Below are 22876 nucleotides of genomic sequence, written 5' to 3'. Positions count from 1 at the left end.
AATCACCATTTTTTTGTTATGTAGCTGTGAAATTTACTTAGGCATAGCCTAACTACACAGGTCTTATATAAGAGAAACACCCATTTAGGATTATAAGCCGATACAGAGAGTCAAGGACATATAGTCCATTAAAGTATCGCATAAGCCCGAAGAAACAAAAGTGTCAAGAATTTTTAATTTCATTCGCGGTCTGCTTGCAATCTTTAAAACTTCCTATTATTTAGTTCAGATTTGTTGGAGTATGGAAATTTATTAGGAAGGGCTGGGAGGATTTCATTTGTAATTTCAGATTTGTGGCAGGTCGTGGAACTAGAGTCAGATTCTGGTTTGATATTTGGTGTAGTGATGTTGCCTTAAAGGAGACTGTTTCTTCTCTTTTCAGAATTGCATTGCATAAGGAAGCTTCTGTTGCTGAATATATGGACACTTTAAACGACCTGGTGCAGTGGAATGTGTCATTCATTAGAGCAGTTCAAGATTGGGAAGTGGGAGATATTTCTGGTTTTTTTCAGCACCTTGTATGCATTAAATTTGGAGTGTGGTGGGAAGGACAAACTGCTGTGGATTCATCCCAGGAACAAGAATTTTTCAGTTAGATCCTTATATAATGCTGTGTATACCCATTACTCAACTGCTTTCCCTTGGTAGCGCATTTGGAAAAGCAAAGTGCTCCTAAAAGTTGCTTTTTTTGGTTGGCTGGCCTCTCATGGGAAAGTTCTGACCATAGATAAGTTGAGGAAGTATGGCATTTTGATAATGGATTGGTTTGATGAGATCTTTGTAAGGCTGGACATTGCTTGGGTGATGCCTAAGAGGGTGGTGGATCTTTTGGCTTGTTGGAATGGAATACGGAAAAATCATCAAATAGCAGTTGTTTGGAAGATGGTGCCTCTATGTCTTATGTGGTGTATATGGAATGAGAGGAATGGACGATGTTTTGAAAACAGAGAACGCTCATTGGGGCGGATCAGACTCATTTTTCCAATCTTTGTTACTTTGGGCTAAGGCCATTGTTTTAGAGGGGATTAATTTTAATGACTTTTATGCTTCTTTCTTCTTGCTCGTAGGCTGTAATTATGTATTTCTCTCTTGTATACTGCCTGTCTACCTGGGCTTTGCCTAATTATGAGGATCAATTAATTTTCTTACTTATAAGAAAAAAAGTTCCTTCCAGATGCACCACATGGAGCATATGGGAGCCATCTACAGTTTTATTGTTCTTTTTATGCATACAATATCAATCAACAACAATGATCTGATGCTTTCTTAGATTATCCATGGCTTTCCTTATGAAGCTGTCCGGACAGGAAATGGTGCTTTAAGAAGCGCCCTAGTCCTTCAAATACTCCTCTAAGGAAAGAGGTTGTTCTTTTTAATAATGAGGATTTGATAGAATGAGCGGGTGCTAGACTTCTCTTTCTTATATGGGCTCAAAGGGTCTGGTCTCCACCTCCGATTCTTGGTCCAGAAGAGCACGGTAGGTTAAAATTCTGTCATAGAACTAATCTCCCAATCTTGGGCTGCTTGGAAAATGTTGCCATTCCATTGAAGTGAAACTCTAGAGAAATACCTACTGAAGCTTCCTACTCCCTCGCAATCCCATACTGTTGGAAAGTTTCCAAAATCTGCCTAGTCAACTCTGCTGTATTCTAGGAGATATTGGCTGTAAATGTGTGAATATTCTAGGAGATTTAGTTTCCGTAAAAGTTAGCATTTAATTTATTCTTTCCTTTTCCTTCTGCTGTAATCTATTTATACTGCCTTGTACCTATGTTACGAATTTAATGAGAATTATTCCTACAAATTATTCTCTCATTCTAGATGGTATCAAGAGCAAGTTCCGTTTCTGATTCATGTAAAAACCCTATTCCCTCTTCTGTTGCTGTCAAGCCTTTTACCATGGCTGATGCTTCAAACAACAAATCAGAACCAAAACCTACCCATTCTGAACCATACTGTGTCCAAATTACAAACATACGACTGAATGAGGTTAACTTCCTACGATGGTCACAAGCAGTCAGGTTGTATATTTGAGGGAGAGGGAAGATAGGATACTTTGACTGGTGAAACCAAGGAGCCCGAGAAAACAGACCCATCCTATGCTGTATGGATGCAGAAAATTCCATGGCGATGGCATGGCTTGTGAATGCTATGGATGAAGAAATTAGTGCCAACTACATGTGCTATTCGACTACAAAGGAGCTCTGGGAAAATGTTAATCAGATGTATTCTGACCTTGGAAATTATTTTCAGATATATTAATTGCAGCAGAAAATCAGCAATACTCACCAAGGAGAAGGCAGTGTGACCAAGTATTTCAATGTTCTTAAGGGACTTTGGCAAGACTTAGACTTATTTAATGATTATGAATGGAAAAATTCTGATGATTGAAATCATAATGAGAAGATGGTGGAGAATCCAAAATTTTTAAATTCTTGGCTGGACTTAATAATGAATTCTTGATGAAGTTAGGGGAAGGATTCTAGGGAGACAGCCATTACCTCCACTTGGAGAGGTATTTTCGGAGGTGCGAAGAGAAGATTGTCGTCGGAATGTCATAATGAAAAAAAAGGAGGATGAAACTGTGGAGACCTCTGCATTAGTTGCTGCCAACCCTGCTCCTTATTGTGCTACAAGCACAAATCTGTCCACTGCCAATATTTCTGCACAGTGGTCCTATTCTAACCAAAGGGGGTATGAAGATAAGTCTCGGGTATGGTGTGATTATTGCAATAAACCATGCCACACTAGAGAGAGTTGCTGGAAACTCCATGGAAAGTTTGCAAACTGGAAGAGCAGCAAATCTGGAACCTCTGGCAGCCACTATATAGCCCCTAGAGCCAATGAAGCAAAGGCTAATTTCCTAAGTGTTGAGCAGGTGGATCATCTTCTTCAATTGCTGAAATCCACTCCTACATCCGGTCCTCCTACTGGTTCCTTGGCCCAAACAGGTAATACCCCTAGTACCTACTCTTGTGGCTTAACTCTTGCACCATGGATTATTGATTCTGGTGCATCTGACCATATGACCAGTACTTCACAATTTTTTTCAATCTTATTACCCTTATCCTAGTACTAAAAAAGTCAGAATTGCAGATGGAAGTTTCTCATCTATTGCAGGAACAGGTTCTGTCCAAATCTCTGAGAAAATTGAACTAAAATCTGTCCTTCATGTTCCTAAACTTGCTTGTAATTTGTTGTCTGTTAGTAAACTCTCACAGGATTCTAAATGTCGTGTCATATTCTTTGATTCCCATTGTGAATTTCAGGACCAACTCTTGGGGAGGATGATTGGCAGTGCTAGGATGATTGATGGACTCTATTATTTTGATGAGACCCTATTCAACATTAAACAAGCTCAGGGTTTGAGTAGTAGTAGTACTAGTTCTATGCCTATACAAGAAATTATGCTTTGGCATATTAGACTTGGACATCCTAGTTTTCTCTATCTAAAACGTTTGTTTCCCAGCTTATTTAAAATTGTTGATTGCAACTCTCTTCATTGTGATACTTGTCATCTATCCAAGAGTCACCGGAACACTTATCAATCAAAAGGTTATCGTGCTTCAAAACCTTTTTATTTAATTCATAGTGATGTTTGGGGTCCCTCAAAAATCACCACTGCATCTGGAAAAAAATAGTTTGTGACATTTATTGACGATCATACACGGTTGTGTTGGGTGTATTTGATGAGTGATAAATCTGAAGTTGAAAAATTATTCAAGGATTTTTATCATATGGTTCAAAATCAGTTCCAAACACAAATAAGTATCCTTAGAACTGATAATGGTAATGAATACTTCAACAAATGTTTAGGAACTTTTTTGTCAGAAAAAGGTGTTCAACATCAATCTACTTGTCGTAACACCCCACAATAAAATGGTATTGCGGAGCGAAAAAATCTTCATTTATTAGAGGTTGCACGTGCCCTAATGTTTTCTATGCATGTTCCTAAATATTTATGGGGTGATGCTATTTTGACTTCCTGTTATCTTATTAATAGGATGCCTACTCGTGTTTTGAAATACATCACTCCTTTAGCTTGCCTAAAGGAGCTTTTCCTTGTTGAGTAACATCAGATTTACAACTAAGAGTTTTTGGCTGCACTGTTTTTGTTCATATACCAACCCATCTTTGGTCCAAACTTGACCCTAGGGCAGAAAAATGTGTTTTCCTCAGATATGCTCCTAATAAGAGAGGGTACAAATGTTTTAACCCTATTACAAAGAAAACTCACATCAGTATGGATGTTTTTTTCCTTGAAAAACAGCCTTACTTTAGCCATAACTATCTTCAGGGGGAGAAAAAGGAGTGAAGATGAGTTTTGGCAAACTTCTAATCTTTTTCCTAATGTTTTCATTGACATGAACATCCATACTCCTTAGGAGGTCAGAAAACAGAAAATTTATCTAGTGAAAATAATGGAAATCCGAGTCTACCTATACAAGGCATAAGTGATTCACAACTAGGGGGAGAAATACTACCAGAGACATCTGAACTTCGTGTTTATACTAGAAGAAGAGATTGTCATAATAATAGAAATCCCTCCTCCAATCCGGAGCAAAGCCAATCATCATCACCTCTACAAGTTGGTCCTTCCAATACACCAGGTAACTCTTCCACTCCAACTCTTTTTGTTGACAATTCTGCTGATCTAGATTTACCTATAGCCCTTAGGAACGGAGTTAGAACCTGCACCACACATCCTATTGCCAAATATATATCCTATCATAGACTCTCTGATACCCATAAGGCCTTTACATCCAATATTTCTCATCTATTTATTCCAATAACCATTCAGAAAGCCTTGGATCACCCGAAATGGAGATTGGCTGTTCAAGAAGAGATGAATGTACTAATTGCTAATGACACTTGGGAAATTGGTGATCCACCAAAAGGGAAGAAGACTGTGGGCTGTAAATGGGTATTTGTAGTCAAATTCAAGGCTGATGGTAGTGTAGAGAGGTATAGAGCAAGACTTGTGGCAAAGGGGTTCACTCAAACATATGGAATTGACTACCAGGAAACTTTTGCTCCCGTAGCCAAGATGAACTCAATCCGTGTATTATTATCCCTAGCAGTCCATTCCAATTGACCCTTGTATCAATTAGATCTTAAGAATGCCTTCTTAAATAGAGACCTAGAGGAGGAAGTTTTTATTGATCAACCACCAGCATTTGAAGGCAAAGAAGGCAAGGGGAAGGTGTGCAGATTGAGGAAGTCTTTGTATGGACTTAAGCAATCTCCTAGAGCTTGGTTTGAATGCTTTGGGAAGGTGATAAAGAGTCACAGCTCCTGCCAAGGTCAAGTTGATCACACTATGTTCTATAGACACACTAGTGGAGGCAAAATAGCTATACTTATTGTTTATGTTGATGATTTTATTCTGACAGGGGATGACAACAATGAAATTGAGAGATTAAAGAAGATTCTTGCTAAGGAGTTTGAAATCAAAGACTTAGGTAACTTGAAATATTTTCTTGGCAAAGAGTTTGCAAGGTCAAAGAAAGGTATATTTGTTTCCCAACAAAAATATATTCTTGATTTACTTGGAGAAACAGGTTTATTAGGGTGTAAAGCTGCAGAAACACCTATAGAGCCGAATCTATAACTTCAACCAGCTAAACCTAAAGAAGTAATCAATAGAGAACAATACCAAAGATTGGTAGGGAAACTACTGTATCTCTCTCACACACGGCCTGACATAGCCTTTGCAACAAGTGTGGTAAGCTAGTTTACGCACTCACTAGGACCTGAACATTTTGATGTTGTATACAAAATCCTAAGGTACCTAAAGGGGACTCCAAGTAAAGGCTTATTGTTTGGAGGTCATGGGAGTTTGCAAGTGGAAATATACACTGATGCAGATTGGGCTGGAAGTGTCACTAATAAGAGATCAACTTCTGGCTATTGCACATTTGTTGGAGGAAATTTAGTAATATGGCGCAGCAAGAAACAAAATGTGGTGGCAAGGAGTAGTGCAGAGGCTAAGTTTGAGGATGTTGCTCATGGAATTTGTGAAGCACCGTGGATTAAAAGATTGCTGGAAGAGTTGAAAGTTACTAGTTCATTACCAATGAAATTATATTGTGATAATAAAGCTGCGATAGCTATTGCTCACAATCCAGTTCTTCATGATAGAACAAAACATGTGGAGGTGGACAAGCATTTTATCAATGAGAAAATAGATAGTGGGGTAATTTGTTTGCCCTATATTTCTACAGCTGAGCAAGTAGCAGACATACTTACAAAGGGACTGCAGAAGAAACAGTTTGAAAACTTAATCAGCAAGCTGGCTATGGAAGATATCTTCAAACCAGCTTGAGAGGGAGTGTTGGAAAGTTCCAAAATCTGCCTAGTCAACTCTGCTGTATTCTAAGAGATAATGGCTGTAAATGTGTGAATATTCTAGGAGATTTAGTTTCCTTAAAAGTTAGCATTTAATTTATTCTTTCCTGATTTATTCTTTCCTTTTCCTTCTGCTGTAATCTATTTATACTGCCTTGTACCTATGTTACGAATTTAATGAGAATTATTCCTGCAAATTATTCTCTCATTCTAGAGTATTAGTGGGGATTTTAACATCACTTGCTTTCCTAGTGAGAGATTTGGGGAGTCTTGTATTAGTTCAACGATGAATGAGTTTTCTGAGTTCATTTTTTATTTCAATTTTTTGAACCTTCCTCTTGTTAGAGGTGAGTTCACATGATCCAACAATCAGGGTTGGTCGAGATTGGACAAGTTCTTGTTTCTCCCTCTTGGAAGGCTCATTATCTAGAGTTGTGTTAGAAGAGATTGCTTAGGGTATGCACAGATCATTTCCCTATTTTGTTGGATTGGGAGGTATTTAAGGGGGTCAAATGTATTTTAAGTTAAAAGTATGTGGTTAGGAGCTGATGGTTTTGGGGAGAAGGTTAAACATTGGTGGTCATCTTATCAACTTCCTAGCAACCCTAGTTTCATTCTTGCTAGTAAGCTTAACACTTTGAAGAATGATTTGAAGAAGCAACGCCATTGAGATGCTTCATTCTAACAACCATGTGATTTCTAATCATTTCAAGATTAAGGATCATATTGTGCATTATCATGAGTCTCCTCTTAGAACAAGCTAATTGGAGGCCAAATCTTGATGGTTTGGCTTTTGACTCACTTGATCCTCAAAGTGCTAGATGGTTGGAATGGCCTTCCGGTGAAGATGAGATCCATAATGTGATTAGGAGGATGGCAAAAGACAAAGCTCGCAGGCCTGACGGCTTCTCCATGTCATTCTTTCTAGCTTGCTGGGATATCGTGAAAGAGGATGTTTTGGGGCTATTCCATGAGTTTCATTCCTTTATGAAGTTCAAAAATGCCTCAAGACGACCTTCACTGCTCTTATCCAAAAAAAACAAGGGCTTCGAAGGTAAAGTATTTTTTACCCATAAGTCTTGTGAGTGGGTTTATAAGATACTTTCAAAAGTCCTAACCAACCGTATGAATACGGTTATGGAGCAGATTATTTCTAAGCCCTAAAATGCATTCGGTAAGGAGAGACAAATTCTTGACTTAGCGCTCATTGCCAAGGAATGCCTGAAGAGTATAATTAAAGAGGGAGTTCTTGGTATTCTTTGTAAGTTTGGCATAGAAAAGGCATATGATCATTTGAATTGGGATTTCCTCTTGTATTATGTGAATTGGGATTAGGCATTGTGTATCCACGACTCGTATCTTGGTGTTGGCAAATGGCACCCCTACGGGCTTTTACAGCAACTCTTGTGGCTTGAGGCAAGGGGGCCCTTTGTCCCCTTTCATCTTTGTTATTGTTGTGGAGAAACTTAGCAAGATGGTTGAGGTTTTCTCTTCAATTCTTGGTGGGACATGCTAATAATGGTTTTATCATTGTCTCTCATCTTTTTTCCAGATGATACTTTACTTTTTTGCGAGGCTGATCATGGTTAGATACAAGCATTGCGGCCCCTCTTGTTATGCTTTGAAGCTTCATCCAGGCTCAAGGTGAATCTTGGGAAGTCTGAGATACTACAAGTGAGGGTTGTGAGCAATATCAGAAGCTTGGCTAGTTTTTTTGGGTGCAAGGTCACTTCTCTGCCTACAAAATATTTGGGTCTACCTTTAAGGGCTCCTTTTAAGGCCAAAGTCATTTGGGATGGGGTCATTGAGAAGATCGAGAGATGGTTGGCAAGTGAGCTTTTTTGTGGGGTGGAAATTGGGAAGGAGGCCAAGTTCCATTTGGAGAGTTGGAAAAAGTTTGCTCTCCAATTTCTAATGGACAATAAGTGGTTTGTAATTTGACAAATTTTAACAAAGCTGTTTTTGGGAAATGGTTGTGGAAGTACCACCTAGAATGAGATTCTTTTTGGAGGGATTTTTTTTTTTTTTATATACAAGTAAAAATATTATATATATTAATAGGAGTAACTAAGTACACTAGATGTATACAAAAAAACACCTAGCTCATAGTAGAGAGCTCCTAATGACTCAAAAGACCCATGAAAAACTACCCAAAATACACCAAGTCAGAATTGGAATAGAACACACCTCCCCAACCCCAACCCCTTGGAATAGAATTGGGTGCCTTCGGTTTTCTCTCTCTTCGGACTCCTCCAAATATTCATCCAAGGGGGAAAAAAAAAAAAAACCCGACTTATTGGATGGATGTTATTGACTTCAAATATGGAAGTGCTTAGGGGGTTAATGCTCTAAGGAGTTTACGGAGTAGGAAGGACTGGGAGAGTTTTGCTACTAACATATATTTTGAGGTTGGAGAAGGATCCATAATCAGATTTTGACATGATACTTGGTGTGGTGACCTCGCACTCAAGAATGTGTTCCTTTCCCTTCATCGTTTAGCTTCTGATCAGGAGGCCTTGGTGTTGGACCTTTTGGTCAACACCAATGATTCTTATAAGTGGAACATTTGCTTTACTAGAGATGCCCGTGATTGGGGAAATTGGTGCTTTTTCTAAGTTTTTCAGTGCCTTGTATGCATGCTGTGAGTATTGATTGAGATGAGCAAGGTACCTTCCAAAGTTGTTCTTTATTTGTCTCTCTTGGTAAAATCTTGACTATAGACAATTTGAGAAAGCATGGTGTTATTGTCATGGATTGGTACTTCATGTGTAAGAAGAATGGTGAATCTATTATTGCATTGTGAGGTGGCTAAGGCACTTTTGGGATGAGATTTTCAGTAGATCAGGTATCGCATGGGTGATGCTGGGGAGATGGTGGTGGATCTCCTAGCTTGCTGGAATGGTCTTCGAGGTTGCCCTAGGTGGCTGCAGTTTGGAGAATGATTCCTTGGACTTATGTGGTGTATTTGGCTAGAACGGAATGATAAATTCTTTGAAAAGAGGGAGTGCAATTTAGAGGAACTTTGAAGGCTTTTTGTGCAAACTTCATTGCTTTGGTTTTCTCCTACATTGTATTTGATGGAACTAGTGCTTATGATTTTCTTGTTTCTTTTTCTGGTTCCTAGAATGTAGTAGGTGTTTTCTTGTGTACTCCCTACGTACTTAAGCAACCACCTATTTCTTTTTTTTTTGTAAGTACTTGAGCAACAACTATTTCATTCTTGTTAATAAAGTTATTTTTACCTATAAAAAAAAAACTTGATAGCTTCTAGCATCATGTTGCTGGGATGTACAAGGTACATTCACCAGAAGAATGACAGTGTCCCCCAACACTTATTCATAAGCTGTTAAACACAGCAGAATTAGGAGTGTCGGAGGATGACACACCAACAATAGTAGGTATTATCAGGAGGCAAACAACCATTTACAAAGTAAGCTCAAAAAACCATCTAACTTCTTGAACAACAGTGTGTCCCTAGACATTGGAAACTATAGAATAAAATTTTTAAAAAGAGGCTAAAGGCTACAACCATATCCAAGCCACCCCTTCCAGAAGACTTAAGCCTCGTTTACTTTTACAAAACTTTTCATCTCATCTCATCTAATCATTACAACTTTTTCAAATTCTCATACAAAATAAAATAAACAATTCAACTTTTTCAAATCCCAAAATAAAATTAATATTAAAAAAATATATTCTAACAATATTTTATTTAACTTTTAACTTTTATCTCAATTAATCTCATCTCATCTCATCTACGAAAACAAACGAAGCTTTTGGTTGTGTTTGAGTAGTGAGGTAATCTCAAATATTTTGTGAATAGTAGTGAAAAAGTAATAATAAAATATTGAATAGTAGTAAAAAGTAGGGAAAAGTAGGTGAAAAGTAATAATAAAATAATGAATAGAAGTGGAGTGTTCTCACTACCCAAATGGAGCCTTAGACAAGACTAGAACTGGGTATTGATCTTGTGTATAAGTAAATGCATGACATCCAAGAATTCAAAAGGTTAACCAAGAAACAGACTTGACCAAAGTAAACACAATTGGAGATGATGAATTGATAACGGGTTTAAAAGGTAAGATCCCATATTAAAGTTTGTTTAAGATAAACAAGCAATAATGGAAAGAAATCAATAAAAATAAGGCAACTCACAAGAGCTTTCCTCCATGCTTGCAGATGATGCAAGTCTTGTATTCACCATCTGTTTTATCCTTTATACAGGATTTCATACTCTGCAAATCTGCGGGACATTCTCCATTACGTTCCATGTTAAGCCTAGCCACACAGTCCCATCCATCCTAGTATTGAACGGAAGAAAATGTGCAGAGGAAAAATCTCAAGGATTCTTAACAGATGAAATAAAATTAGCATATAGATATTTCCACTAGAAATAAAAGTCAAATTACAATAACGATGTAAGACCCCATCAGCAGTTCCATATGGCTAAGATGAAAATTTTTATTGGGCCCATAAACTTCTACAAGCCCTTCTGATATTTTATTGTATAAGTTGGGCTTCTCTTGGATCTACGGATCTGGCCCATTTGGAAATCAACCGAAACTCCTCCCGCCTGTCATACTCCCATCTCGGTAAGGCCTCTATAGTTTTCTTCCTCCATACTTCTCTCTAACAGTACCCACTGTGCCCTCCTACTCCAATTCAACCTTTACAGTCCCTTTTCTTTTTAAATTTCCCTTGCCCACGTTTCCAAATAAGACTGAAAGCCCCTTCCTCCCTCTTTATATATTTCACAAACGTAGCTCTCATCTCTCACACATCCTCCCTAGTTTCTTATGCTTCCCAAAACAATTCTCTCTCTCTCTCTCTCTCTCTCTCTGCTCTATCTCTCACTGCCCGCCTCTGCATTGCTGAAACAGAAACCCAGCTGCAAGCCAGCTTTTTTGCAAACGACCAACTCTGCACTACTAAAGATAGACCAACAAAAGCCCAAGCAGGCGCAGACTGTTGCCCACACTCAAAAAGGCATACCACAATATCTCTCTGCTTTACATTGCCTCTCTTTCCCTGCACTGTCTCTCACTCGTCACTGCATCAAAGACAGCTGAAGCCCAAAACAACCCTTCATGTACTAGAAGTGTTATAACCTTTGAACACTATGACTATTTGAGTCGTTCAAACATTAGATTGCACCAAACCTCTCTTCTTGTTTCCTCATTTCTTAGCAAAAAGAAGTACCTTTAGGAATTATACCCTGCAACCTGCTAACGCTAAAAAATGCACACAAATTACAGAACTACAATCTACCCATTATGAAATATATTGTTTTAATTTTTTTTTAATAGATAATTCGTTTAAGAAAAATGATTAGTTGATAAAAGCACAATGAAAGCAGAATATTAAATGAGCGAGCATACAGGAAGAAAGATGCTTTGCAACTCATGGCTCGGTTCCGAATTAACAAACCGGTTTTTACTTGAACCAAAATCTACCCTGAAAAAAATAAATGGTAAATTTTGAGTTGTCAGTCTTGTCCATGATCCATTTGATATTAATATTTTACCTTCCATTCAAAAGAGATTATTCTACTGTCTGAAGCTTTATGTAGAGTATTGGGGGCAAGTAATTGAGAAGGCTTTCAAATACTAAACATATATGGTTTTCTGCAACCATTTATATCAGTGATTCTGTTGAAGTTCAAGATACTAGGGCACAGACATGCAAGTTTTTCAGAAAGGACACAGACATGCATTTCTCACTAGAACAAGGTTTGATGTGGCATTTACAGCCATGTCAAAGTAGGATTGACATTTCTACATAACTGTGGCCATGATGAATTCATATCATACGCATCCTCAGACAAGTTCTGTTCCTTTCCCTTCATCTCTTTACATGAATAGATATTTAACTGACACAAAAGATATGTGGCTGTATACAAGAAAGAGTTGATCCACTTTTCTAAAACAAGATTTTCTATAGACAATCGGTTAACACTCAATAGAGACCAACCTGCACAGACAGTTTTGGACAGAATGTTTCTACAAATGAAGAGTTGAAATAATTTGATCAGATGAAAACTGATTACTACTAGTAGAACGTAGATGCAGGCAAACATCTTACATGTATAAAATACATTCCACACATACATGAATTCAGCAAAATGTATTTAGACAATGTTGCAACGCCCATTTTTCTGATTTTCACAAATTTGTCATAGCTATGTTTCTATCATGTCAAGTGACATGACTGGGAGGTTGATGCACATACTTGATTCTTTAATCTGCTATATTCTACTAGCTTGAGATGAGGAGAGGAAGACAAGCTTATTAGGGACCCTTCTAAGAAAAGGATCTTTTTGTTATAGAAATAATTCAGAAATTTCATTAAGAGAAGATAAGGGCGCAACCGAAGTACACAGAAACAAAATGAAAAAAATATAACCACCTAGCTATAGGAAGAAAATAAGCAAGATTCCGCAAATGCACCACCATTCCAGCACAACAATATGCCACTTTCTCATCATTAAAAAAATCATCCCTCAAAGGCGCTTTGTTTCTCCACATACACTTCCATGTAATAAAGAGAGAACTGGAGAGATTGTCAAATTTGCTTCAATACCCTCAAATGAGAGTTTTCCTGTATATTATATAAACTGAAACTTAATTACGGTCCAGAAATTATCTGTAAAATAGGAAAGAATAAAGCAGTACAGGAAAGCAAATAATACTAGCACCTATACCCATATATACAACAACTGCTATTTACATAAATATTTACTGCAATATATAGATATCATTGACATCCCCCCTCAAATTGATGCTGGTCGATCAAGAAGCATCAATTTGTCAATCATGAATTGATGACGGTGGCGAGACATAGCCTTGGTAAAGACGTCGGCAGTTTGGTGTTCGGTAGAAATGTGAGGAAATTTAATTACATGATGATCAAATGCCTCATGAATGGAATGGCAATCTACTTCAATGTGTTTGGTGCGCTCATGGAACACAGGATTGGCCGCAATCTGAATAGCATTGGTGTTATCCGCATGAAGAGGGGTAGGAGTAAGTTGTGGAACACCAAGTTCACTCAGTAAACCCCGAAGCCACACAATCTCAGAACATGCTGATGACATAGCACGATACTCAAATTCAGTAGAAGATTTGGATACACGATCCTGCTTCTTACTTTTCCAAGAAATGAGAGCATTACCAAGAAACATACACCAACCAGTAATGGAATGACGAGTATCCACACAAGCAGCCCAATCAGCATCACTGTAACCCGTTAATTGTAAGGAATTCTTAGTAGGAAAGGATAAACCTCTACCAAATGTACCTTTGAGATAACGAATGATCCGTCGTACTGCTGTAAGATGAGATTGACGAGGAGCCTGCATAAACTGACAAACTTGCTGGACAGCAAAGGAAATATCAGGTCGGGTAATAGTCAAGTAATTTAAACTCCCTACTAATTGCCGATACAGAGAAGGATCAGATAATATGTCACCCTCATCCCGACAAAGCTTTAAATTGATCTCCAAAGGTGTAAGTATTGAGTTTCTAGATTGAAGTCCAGCCAAGATGAGAATCTCTTGGGTATACTTGTGCTGAAGCTAAAGCATACCATTGGAACAAGAATGTACCTCGAGACCAAGAAAATACTGAAGTGGGCCAAGGTCTTTCATATGAAAGGTAGTTTTGAGATGCTGCTGTAGTCGCTCAATCAGGTGAGAATTAGAACCTGTGATAACTATATCATCGACGTATACTAAAAGAAGAACAAGTCCAATGACAGTTCTCTGAATAAAAAGAGAAGAATCAAACCGACTCTGAGTAAAATGAAAATCAAGAAGAGTGGTGCGAAACTTCTCAAACCATGCATGCGGTGCCTACTTTAAGCCATACAAAGATCACTTCAACCAACAAATCTCAATGGAGGATGAACTGAACATACCAGGAGAAGGAGACATATAGATTTCTTCCTTCAAATCCTCATGTAAGAATGCATTTTCACATCCATCTGCCTAAGAGACCAGCCTTTGGAAGCAGCAATGGCGAGAAGAGTATGTACAGTAGTCATCTTGGCGACAAGTGCAACGGTCTCCACATAATCAAGGCCATACTCCTGACAATTTCCAAGAGCCACTAAACAGGCCTTATATCTGTCAATAGTACCATCAAGCCTAAGTTTAATAGTGTACACCCATTTGCAGCCAATGAGTTTTACACCATCAAGACATGAGACGATGTCCCAAGTGTGGTTATCCTGAAGAGCTTGAAGTTCATCTTGCCTAGCTTGCCACCAACAAGCTTGAGCAACAGCCTGAGAATAAGACTTGGGCACATAAGTAGTATCAAGAGTAGCCTGATGGGCAGTATGTACAAACCCATACCTATCCGGGGGGCGTGAAACTCGAGATGATCGTCGAGGTTCAGTTGGGATGGGATCAGATGTCAGTTTTGTGATAGGAAGGTGTAGCGGAAACTGTGGACGACGTCTTTGATAAACAAGCCCTGGCTTAAAACGTTCAAGAGTACAAGAGACATCATCAAAAATAGGCAACTGAGCAGAAGTAGAATCATGTGAAACGCAAGACTGGAAGAAATATTGCTTTTCAAAGAAAACCACATTTCGAGAGACACGGAGCTTGTGAGCATCCACACCATAACACACAAACCCTTTATGAACATTACCATACCCAAGAAAAGCACACTGAGTAGCCTGAGCAGAAAGCTTGTGAACAGGATTACGGTTTATCAAACCAGCTCGTGCAGTCTCAAACTCAAGTCTTAGTTTCATCAAGAATTGATCTCTATGACTCTCAGCATGAACAACTTGGAATGCTTCTAGGGCTGCCTTAGGAACTTTAGAATGTACTATCCCAAAATACTCACTCCATAAATTTAGAAATCCAGCATAGAACTGTTCAATAGAGAGATTACCTTGCCTGTAGGTGGAAATATCTAACTCAACTTGAAATTTGCGTGCAGCATTGTCGTGATAATATACACGCCTAAAATAGTCCCACATCTCCTTAGCAGTAGTAAATGATCGAACATTGTTGACCATATGGGGTTCAACGGAACTTAATAGCCATGAAACAATCTTGGCATCTTTGCCAGACCAAGAACTAAATTCTTTGAGATCAGTAGGAGCCACAAAAGATCCATCCAAGTGACCCCATAATTCCTTTCCTTTCACAAACATTCGAAACTGGAATTCCCAGCTTCCATAATTCTTCTCATTAAAGTGAATGATTGAATTTTCACCCGACATGTTTATCACAACATCAGAATGAGTAAAAAAAATTAGTTGCCGACAGACAACACCAAGATTAGAACCAGAAAAATTTTCCACCACAAAAAATAGAAACTGTCGACCACCAAAAGTATACTAACCCGAGAGATAAATGCACCGACAACCAAGAAAAAATTGTGTAAAAAAAAATAAAAATAAAAAAGTGCACCAAAATGCCAGATAACACTGGCCCATGAACTGAGTGCAGCAAAACAGCCAAAGAACACCTCTCTGAAAAACAGAGGGTGCGGATAACCCCAGTGACCACTGACCCACAACAGAAAGTACCGAAATACCAGAATAGCCAAGAACAGAGTGTATCGAAAAGGGAAAACTTTAGGAACACTAACCCAGAGATATTTGATGCCGACAATAGTGAAAACTTAGCCTAGAAAAGTTAGCTCTGATACCATGTCAAATTTGCTTCAATACCCTCAAATGAGTTTTCCCATATATTATATAAATTGAGCCTTAATTACAATCCAGAAATTATCTGTAAAATAGGAAAGAATAAAGCAGTACAGGAAAGGAAATAATACTAGCGCCTATGCCCATATATACAACTACTGCTATTTACATAAATATTTACTGCCATATATAGATATCATTGACAGAGATGAGCACTTCGAAATAGGATTTCACCTCTCAAAGAGTATAATCAATAAAACTTTAATGAGAACAACTCCATCCCCCAATCATGGGCAGATGTGATAAAAAGTAACACCCCACCGGGGCTTATTATCTAACAATTGCAAGTTTCTGCAATGGATGCCTCCTTACGAATATAATGACGAAACAAATCCAAGTGCATTGTCTTCAGAGGTTGGTCCCCAAAACAGGCATCGTGCCAAAATCTGATTTTAGACCTAGGCCCCACCCAGAAACTAATAAAAAGAGAAATTAGGGTGATACCCACCCTATGCAGGTGGATTATCACCGCCATCTGGTCCTTGCCCCCACTGTCAATGGACAGCTTTGCTGTCCATATTTGTTTCCATATTTGTTTCATACTTATTTCCTTGATTTACTCTTCCGTGTAATTAGCTTAATATTTGACAGATTGTATAGGAATAACAGTAGCATTTACGTAGCTCTTTCCATGTATAGAATTCCTTGTACAGCTTATATAATAGAAAGAAATCACAAGGCCAACTATTCGGCTATTCATTCATCCTTTTTCGACTTATCTTGACATGGTATCAAGAGCCGGTTGAAAATTTTTTTTTTTCTCTCGGTTTGTTGTTGCCCGCGTGAATTTTTTTTTTTTGGTCTTTTTCCCTTCGGTTCTGTGTGTCGGCGTCTTCTGAGTCTCGGCAGCACATCTCGGCATTTTTCTGTTTCTGGTTTTTCACATCTAACGTCACAGCCTTGTGTTTTTCGGCATTCTGTTTCTGGGGTAGTGTTTCTCGGCAGCCTCTGTTTCAGTTTGAGCATTCTCGGCAGCTTCTCGGCATTCTGTTTCTGGGGTAGTGTTTTTCGGCAGTCTCTATTTCAGTTTGAGTCTTCTCGGCAACTTCTCAGTCTATCGACCCGTTCCTCTCCTGGAGTGGTCTTTTTCGGCAGCTTCTGTTTAAGGTCTGGGTATTTCTCTCAGTCTCTACGTATTTTTTTTGGGTGTCGTTCTTTTTTGCCTGGAGTGGGTGTTTTCGGCACATTTTTTTTGGTCTGGATATTTTTTGGGCTTCTATTATTTGTCGACAGCAGGTCCTTCTATTGGTCTCTTTCAATTTTTTTAGACTATTTTTCTGCTATCTCGGGTTCCTTTTTTTTGCAATGGACTCTGCACCTGTGTGTGTCAAGTTTACTGGCAAAAATTACTCTACTTGGGCTTTTCAGTTTGAACTTTTTCTAAAGGGAAAAGACCTTTGGGGTCATATTGACGGTACCGATGTTGACGACCCATCCACTTCTGACAAACCCAAGACTATTCCTTCATGGGCTGTTCTTGACGCTCGGATTATGTCTTGGCTTCTTGGTTCGGTGGAGCCACATATTGTTACCAACTTGCGGGCGCATCGCTCCGCTAAATCCATGTGGAATTACTTGAAGACGGTCTATCATCAAGATAATGATGCTCGTCGCTTTCAGTTGGAACATGCGATTGCCATGTTTCAACATGGTAGTCTTTCCATCCAAGACTACTATTCGGCCTTTTTTGACTCTTTGGCATGAATATACCGATTTGGTTATAGCGGATGTTCCTGTTGCTGCTCTTTCGACTATTCAGAAGCTTCATGAGACTAGCCGGCGTGATCAGTTTCTTATGAAACTACGCCCGGAATATGAATCTGTTCACTCCTCTCTACTGAATAGATCTCCTGTTCCCTCTCTTGATGTTTGTTTTGGTGAGTTACTTCGCGAAGAACAACGTCTTAGTACTCAAGTTCTTCTGGACCAATCTCATGGCAGTTCCGGGACGCCCACTGTGGCTTATGCTGCCCAAGGACGAGGATCCTCTATGACTTCTAAGAATCTGCAGTGTTTCTGCTGCAAGGAATTTGGGCATATTGCTGCCAATTGTCCTAAAAAGTATTGTTCTTATTGTAAGAAAAATGGTCATATTATCAAAAAATGTCGTATCCGTCCTCAGAATCATCAGGCCCACGCTTTTCAGACTTCTGTTATTGTTCCTCCTGCAGCAACTTCTGTAGCACATGACTCTTCTTCAGGTGCTTCTTCTGATCTTGCATCCCCTGCCGCCACTTACTGCACCCCTGAAATGGTGCAACAGATGCTTATTTCCGCATTATCTGCGATGGGCTTTCAAGGTAACAATTCTACTACACTTTGGTATGTAGACTCAGGGGCTTCTAATCACATGACGAATACTCCCACATCTCTGTGTCATGTTCGGCCCTATGCTGGTCACTCTGCTATTCAGACTGCCAATGGCAGATCTCTACCCACAGCTGCTGTCGGAGATGCCTCATCTACCTTTACTAATGTGTTTCTTGCTCCTCAACTTTCCACGAATCTTATTTCTGTTGGTCAATTAGTTGATAACAATTGTGCTGTTAATTTTTCTGGTGATGGTTGTGTTGTGCAGGACCAGGTAACGGGGGAGCCGGTCGCGAAGGGACCTAAAGTGGGGCGCTTGTTTCCACTATTTTTACCTATTCCGTCATTTTCTTCAGTTTCTTCTATTAAGTCTTTTGCTTGTAATAATGTTCCTGATCTAAGTATGGTGTGGCATCGTCGTTTAGGCCATCCCAATACTCAGATTCTATCTCATGTATTGCACTCTGGTTTTCTTGATAATAAAAAATGTTCTTCTTTATCTCTTCAGTGTGATTCTTGTAAGCTTGGTAAAAGCAAAATTCTTCCATTTCCCTTGCATGCCAATAGAGCTTCTAGCTGCTTTGAGCTTATTCATAGTGATGTTTGGGGACCTTCCCCGGTTAGTTCACATGACAAATTCAAATACTATGTGACTTTCATTGATGATTATAGCAGATTCACTTGGGTTTATTTTCTTCGTTCTAAATCTGAGGTTTTTCGTACTTTCACTAATTTTTTAGCGTATGTTGACAATCAATTTTCTGCGACTATTAAGACTTTACGCACAGATTCTTGTGGTGAATATTTGTCTACTGAGTTTCAGGCATTTTTGGCTTCTAAAGGTATTATTCACCAACGTTCATGTCCCGCTACTCCCCAACAAAATGGAGTAGCTGAACGCAAAAATCGCCATCTTCTTGATGTGGTACGTACTCTTTTGTTAGAATCTTCTGTTCTATCCATGTTCTGGGTTAAGGCTCTAAAAACTGCTACTCATTTGATTAATCGTTTACCTTCCCAAGTATTACAAATGGAGTCTCCCTATTTCCGCTTGTTTGCTCAGCAACCTAGTTATGATAATCTTCGTATCTTTGGTTGTGTATATTTTGTTCATTTACCTCCTCATGAGCGACATAAACTATCTGCTCAATCTGTTCGGTGTGCATTTTTGGGATATAATGTGTGTCAAAAGGGATTTGTTTGTTATGATCCTACTTTACATCGTACACGCATTTCTCAAAATGTTATTTTCTTTGAAAATCAACATTTCTTTCCTATGTCATATGTGCCCTCTTCTTCTACTGTGGTCCTTCCCTCCTTTGAGCAGCAGCTCTCAGATCTTCATCATGTCAGTTCTCGCTTTAAACCAGGTATGGTGTATACGAGACGCTCCTGCTCACAGTCTCTTCCGGTGGCTAACCCAATATCTGATCCTAACATACACCGGCATCAGTCAGTTGCTGCACCTCCAGAGCCTTTGGTACGTCGCTCTTCTCGAGTGTCTGTACCCCCGGATAGGTATGGTTTTTCTTCTGGCAATTCTGTTCCAGCTCTGACTGCTGCATTGTCCAATTTTGATATTCCTACATGCTACTCACATGCTGTTAAGCATGACTGTTGGCGACAAGCTATGCAGGAAGAAATTGCCGCTCTAGAGGCCAATCACACCTGGGACATTGAGCCTTGTCCTTCCACTATAGTTCCTCTGGGTTGCAAATGGGTTTACTCAGTCAAGATTCACTCTGATGGGAGTTTGGATCGTTATAAAGCTCGACTTGTTGCTCTTGGGAATAATCAGGAATATGGTGTCAATTATGAGGAGACCTTTGCTCCTGTGGCTAAGATGACTACTGTTCGTACGATTCTAGCCCTTGCTGCTTCCAATGATTGGCCACTACATCAGATAGATGTTAAGAATGCTTTTCTTCACGGGGATCTTAAAGAGTGTATTTATATGAAGCCACCTCCGGGATTGTTTCCCTCTCCGACCTCCAATGTATGTAAACTTCGTCGCTCTCTTTACGGTCTTAAACAAGCTCCGCGGGCCTGGTTTGATAAATTTCGAACCACTTTACTAGAATTTTCCTTCAAGCAGAGCAAGTATGACACTTCATTATTTCTTCATAAATCAGACATGGGTATTGTTGTCCTCTTGGTTTATGTTGATGATATTGTGATCACTGGTTCTGATTCTGCTTTACTTGTCCAGCTTAAGACTCATCTCTCAGAATCCTTTCATATGAAAGATCTTGGGTCTCTCACATATTTTTTGGGTCTTGAGGTGCATCGTAGTTCCTCGGGTATTTCCCTCAATCAACACAAGTATGCTAGTGATTTGGTAGCTACAGCTGGATTGCAGGAAGCTACCTCTGTCGATACTCCCATGGAGTTAAATATCAAGCTTCGCAAAGAGGAGGGTGACCTACTTGTTGATCCTAGTTTATATCGGAAATTGGTGGGTAGCCTTGTCTATCTCACTATCACTAGACCAGATATTTCTTTTGATGTACAGCAAGTTAGTCAGTTTCTTCAGACTCCTCGTCATCTCCATTTGGCTGCTGTTCGTCGGATCATACGCTACGTTCAGGGCACTTCTGCCCGTGGCTTATTCTTTCCTGCAGGAAATTCTCCCCGTCTTGTTGCTTATAGCGATGCTGATTGGGCTGGTTGTGCTGATACACGTCGCTCCATCACTGGTTGGTGTGTGTTCTTAGGTGATGCATTGATCTCCTGGAAGAGTAAGAAGCAAGACCGAGTTTCTAAGTCCTCTACAGAATCTGAGTATCGAGCGATGTCTCTTGCTTGTTCCGAGATTATTTGGCTTCGAGGATTGCTTGCTGAGTTAGACTTCTCTGAGCCTGATCCTACTCCTTTACATGCCAATAATACAAGTGCTATTCAGATCACGGCCAATCTTGTCTATCATGAGCGCACCAAGCATATTGAAGTTGACTGTCACTCTATTCGTGAAGCCTTCAACGCTCGTGTTATCACTCTTCCCCACATTTCCACTGAACTACAAATTGCCGATATCTTCACCAAGGCTCTTACTCGTCATCGACACTGCTTCCTAAGTAGCAAATTGATGCTTGTTGATCAACCCGCATCAATTTGAGGGGGGCTGTCAATGGACAGCTTTGCTGTCCATATTTGTTTCCATATTTGTTTCATACTTATTTCCTTGATTTACTCTTCCGTGTAATTAGCTTAATATTTGACAGATTGTATAGGAATAACAGTAGCATTTACGTAGCTCTTTCCATGTATAGAATTCCTTGTACAGCTTATATAATAGAAAGAAATCACAAGGCCAACTATTCGGCTATTCATTCATCCTTTTTCGACTTATCTTGACACCCACCCCTCTGCATATTCGGCTGCCCCAACCCTGATGGGCTCGCCCGGGCTACTTCAAGCATGTAACAAACCCATAACCTCCAATGTCCAAACCTCCACAATCAATAAGCAAAGATTCATGTTAAGTACTACAGAGTGATAAGTGTTTCATTCTTACTTATAAAAAAAAAAAGTGTTTCATTTTTGTATGGTCATAGGCTCTGTAAAGAAATAGAGTAGAAGTAAAGAAGAAAATGAAGAAGAGAAAAAGTGAACTGGTGCACTATGAGAAGCGTTTTGTTTTAGATAATTTTTGTATTTTTATTTGTAAACAAGATTTTACTGATAATAGGGATAAGCAATAGCCCAAGTACAAGGGTTGTTTTGTTTTAGATAATATTATATATATATATATATCAAATGGGCCCATGGGTATATACAAGGATTGAATATTGGATAAAATATACCCGGAACCTGCCCAACCTTTAACAGTTTGAACTTATTCCGCCAAGCCTGCCCACATTAACAAGGGGATCTCTACCTGTCCCTTGGGGGCCGAGTGATGAGTAGACAGTTACCCCCCACCAGAGAAATCCTAAAACCTCTTCAAATTTTTTTCTCACCATAACTCCAAAAGACTCGCTAACTTCATCCCCACATAATACCATATTTAGCTTCCACCACAAAGCTTCTCTCTTTCTGGCATGCCACCAAACCATCTCCCTAAGAGAGCTTTGTGGAATAAAAGTAAATTTCTAATACCCAATCCACCGGAAGAAATTCAAGTGCAAACCTTAGACAACTTAAATAGGTGTCACTTGAACGCATCACAAATTAGAAGAAAAAAAATTGTTGAAGCTTCTCAATGTGTCATGCTAAACATTTTCTTTTAAGGATGATTTTTGTAGCACCCCAATGGAAGGCCCAATCCACATGGCCTATACTCCAAAGGCCTAGTCAATGATACAATTGAAGCTCCATTAGAACATTATAAAAAGCAAGAACTTCTCATTCCTAAGCAATATGGGATCTCATAAACCACCTACTCTTACTCATCATATGGGGTATCACAATCTCTCCCCCTTAAATTCCCGACGTCCTCATCGAACCAGTCCCTCGTAGGTGGCATAGCTCAAGTCACACATTTCTAATTGGG

At 39.2% G+C, this 22876-nt stretch overlaps 1 protein-coding gene across 1 annotated transcript; it reads right to left on the bottom strand.

Annotated features, from left to right (window-relative positions):
• Positions 1 to 13117: 13117 nt before the first annotated feature.
• LOC122278637 (uncharacterized mitochondrial protein AtMg00810-like) lies at positions 13118 to 14278 on the bottom strand. The gene is made up of 3 exons (XM_043088818.1): positions 14263 to 14278; positions 13952 to 14076; positions 13118 to 13831 (listed from the first exon to the last, which is right to left on the bottom strand). The coding sequence occupies exons 1-3, from the start codon at positions 14276 to 14278 to the stop codon at positions 13118 to 13120; spliced, it is 855 nt and encodes a 284-aa protein (XP_042944752.1).
• Between the last annotated feature and the right edge of the window lie 8598 nt (positions 14279 to 22876).

Source organism: Carya illinoinensis, chromosome 10, assembly GCF_018687715.1.
Source record: "Carya illinoinensis cultivar Pawnee chromosome 10, C.illinoinensisPawnee_v1, whole genome shotgun sequence".
Classification (NCBI taxonomy): Eukaryota; Viridiplantae; Streptophyta; class Magnoliopsida; order Fagales; family Juglandaceae; genus Carya; species Carya illinoinensis.
The sequence above is the reverse complement of the archived record's forward strand: the minus strand, read 5'-3'. Positions and strand labels throughout refer to the sequence as shown.

What these genes read in the sequence shown, in the direction of transcription:
- LOC122278637 (XM_043088818.1), bottom strand. An exon ending in AGTATTTTCTTGGTCTCGAG is followed by an intron (nt 13,832 to 13,951) that starts GTACATTCTTGT and finishes ATCAATTTAAAG; the next exon opens with CTTTGTCGGGATGAGGGTGA.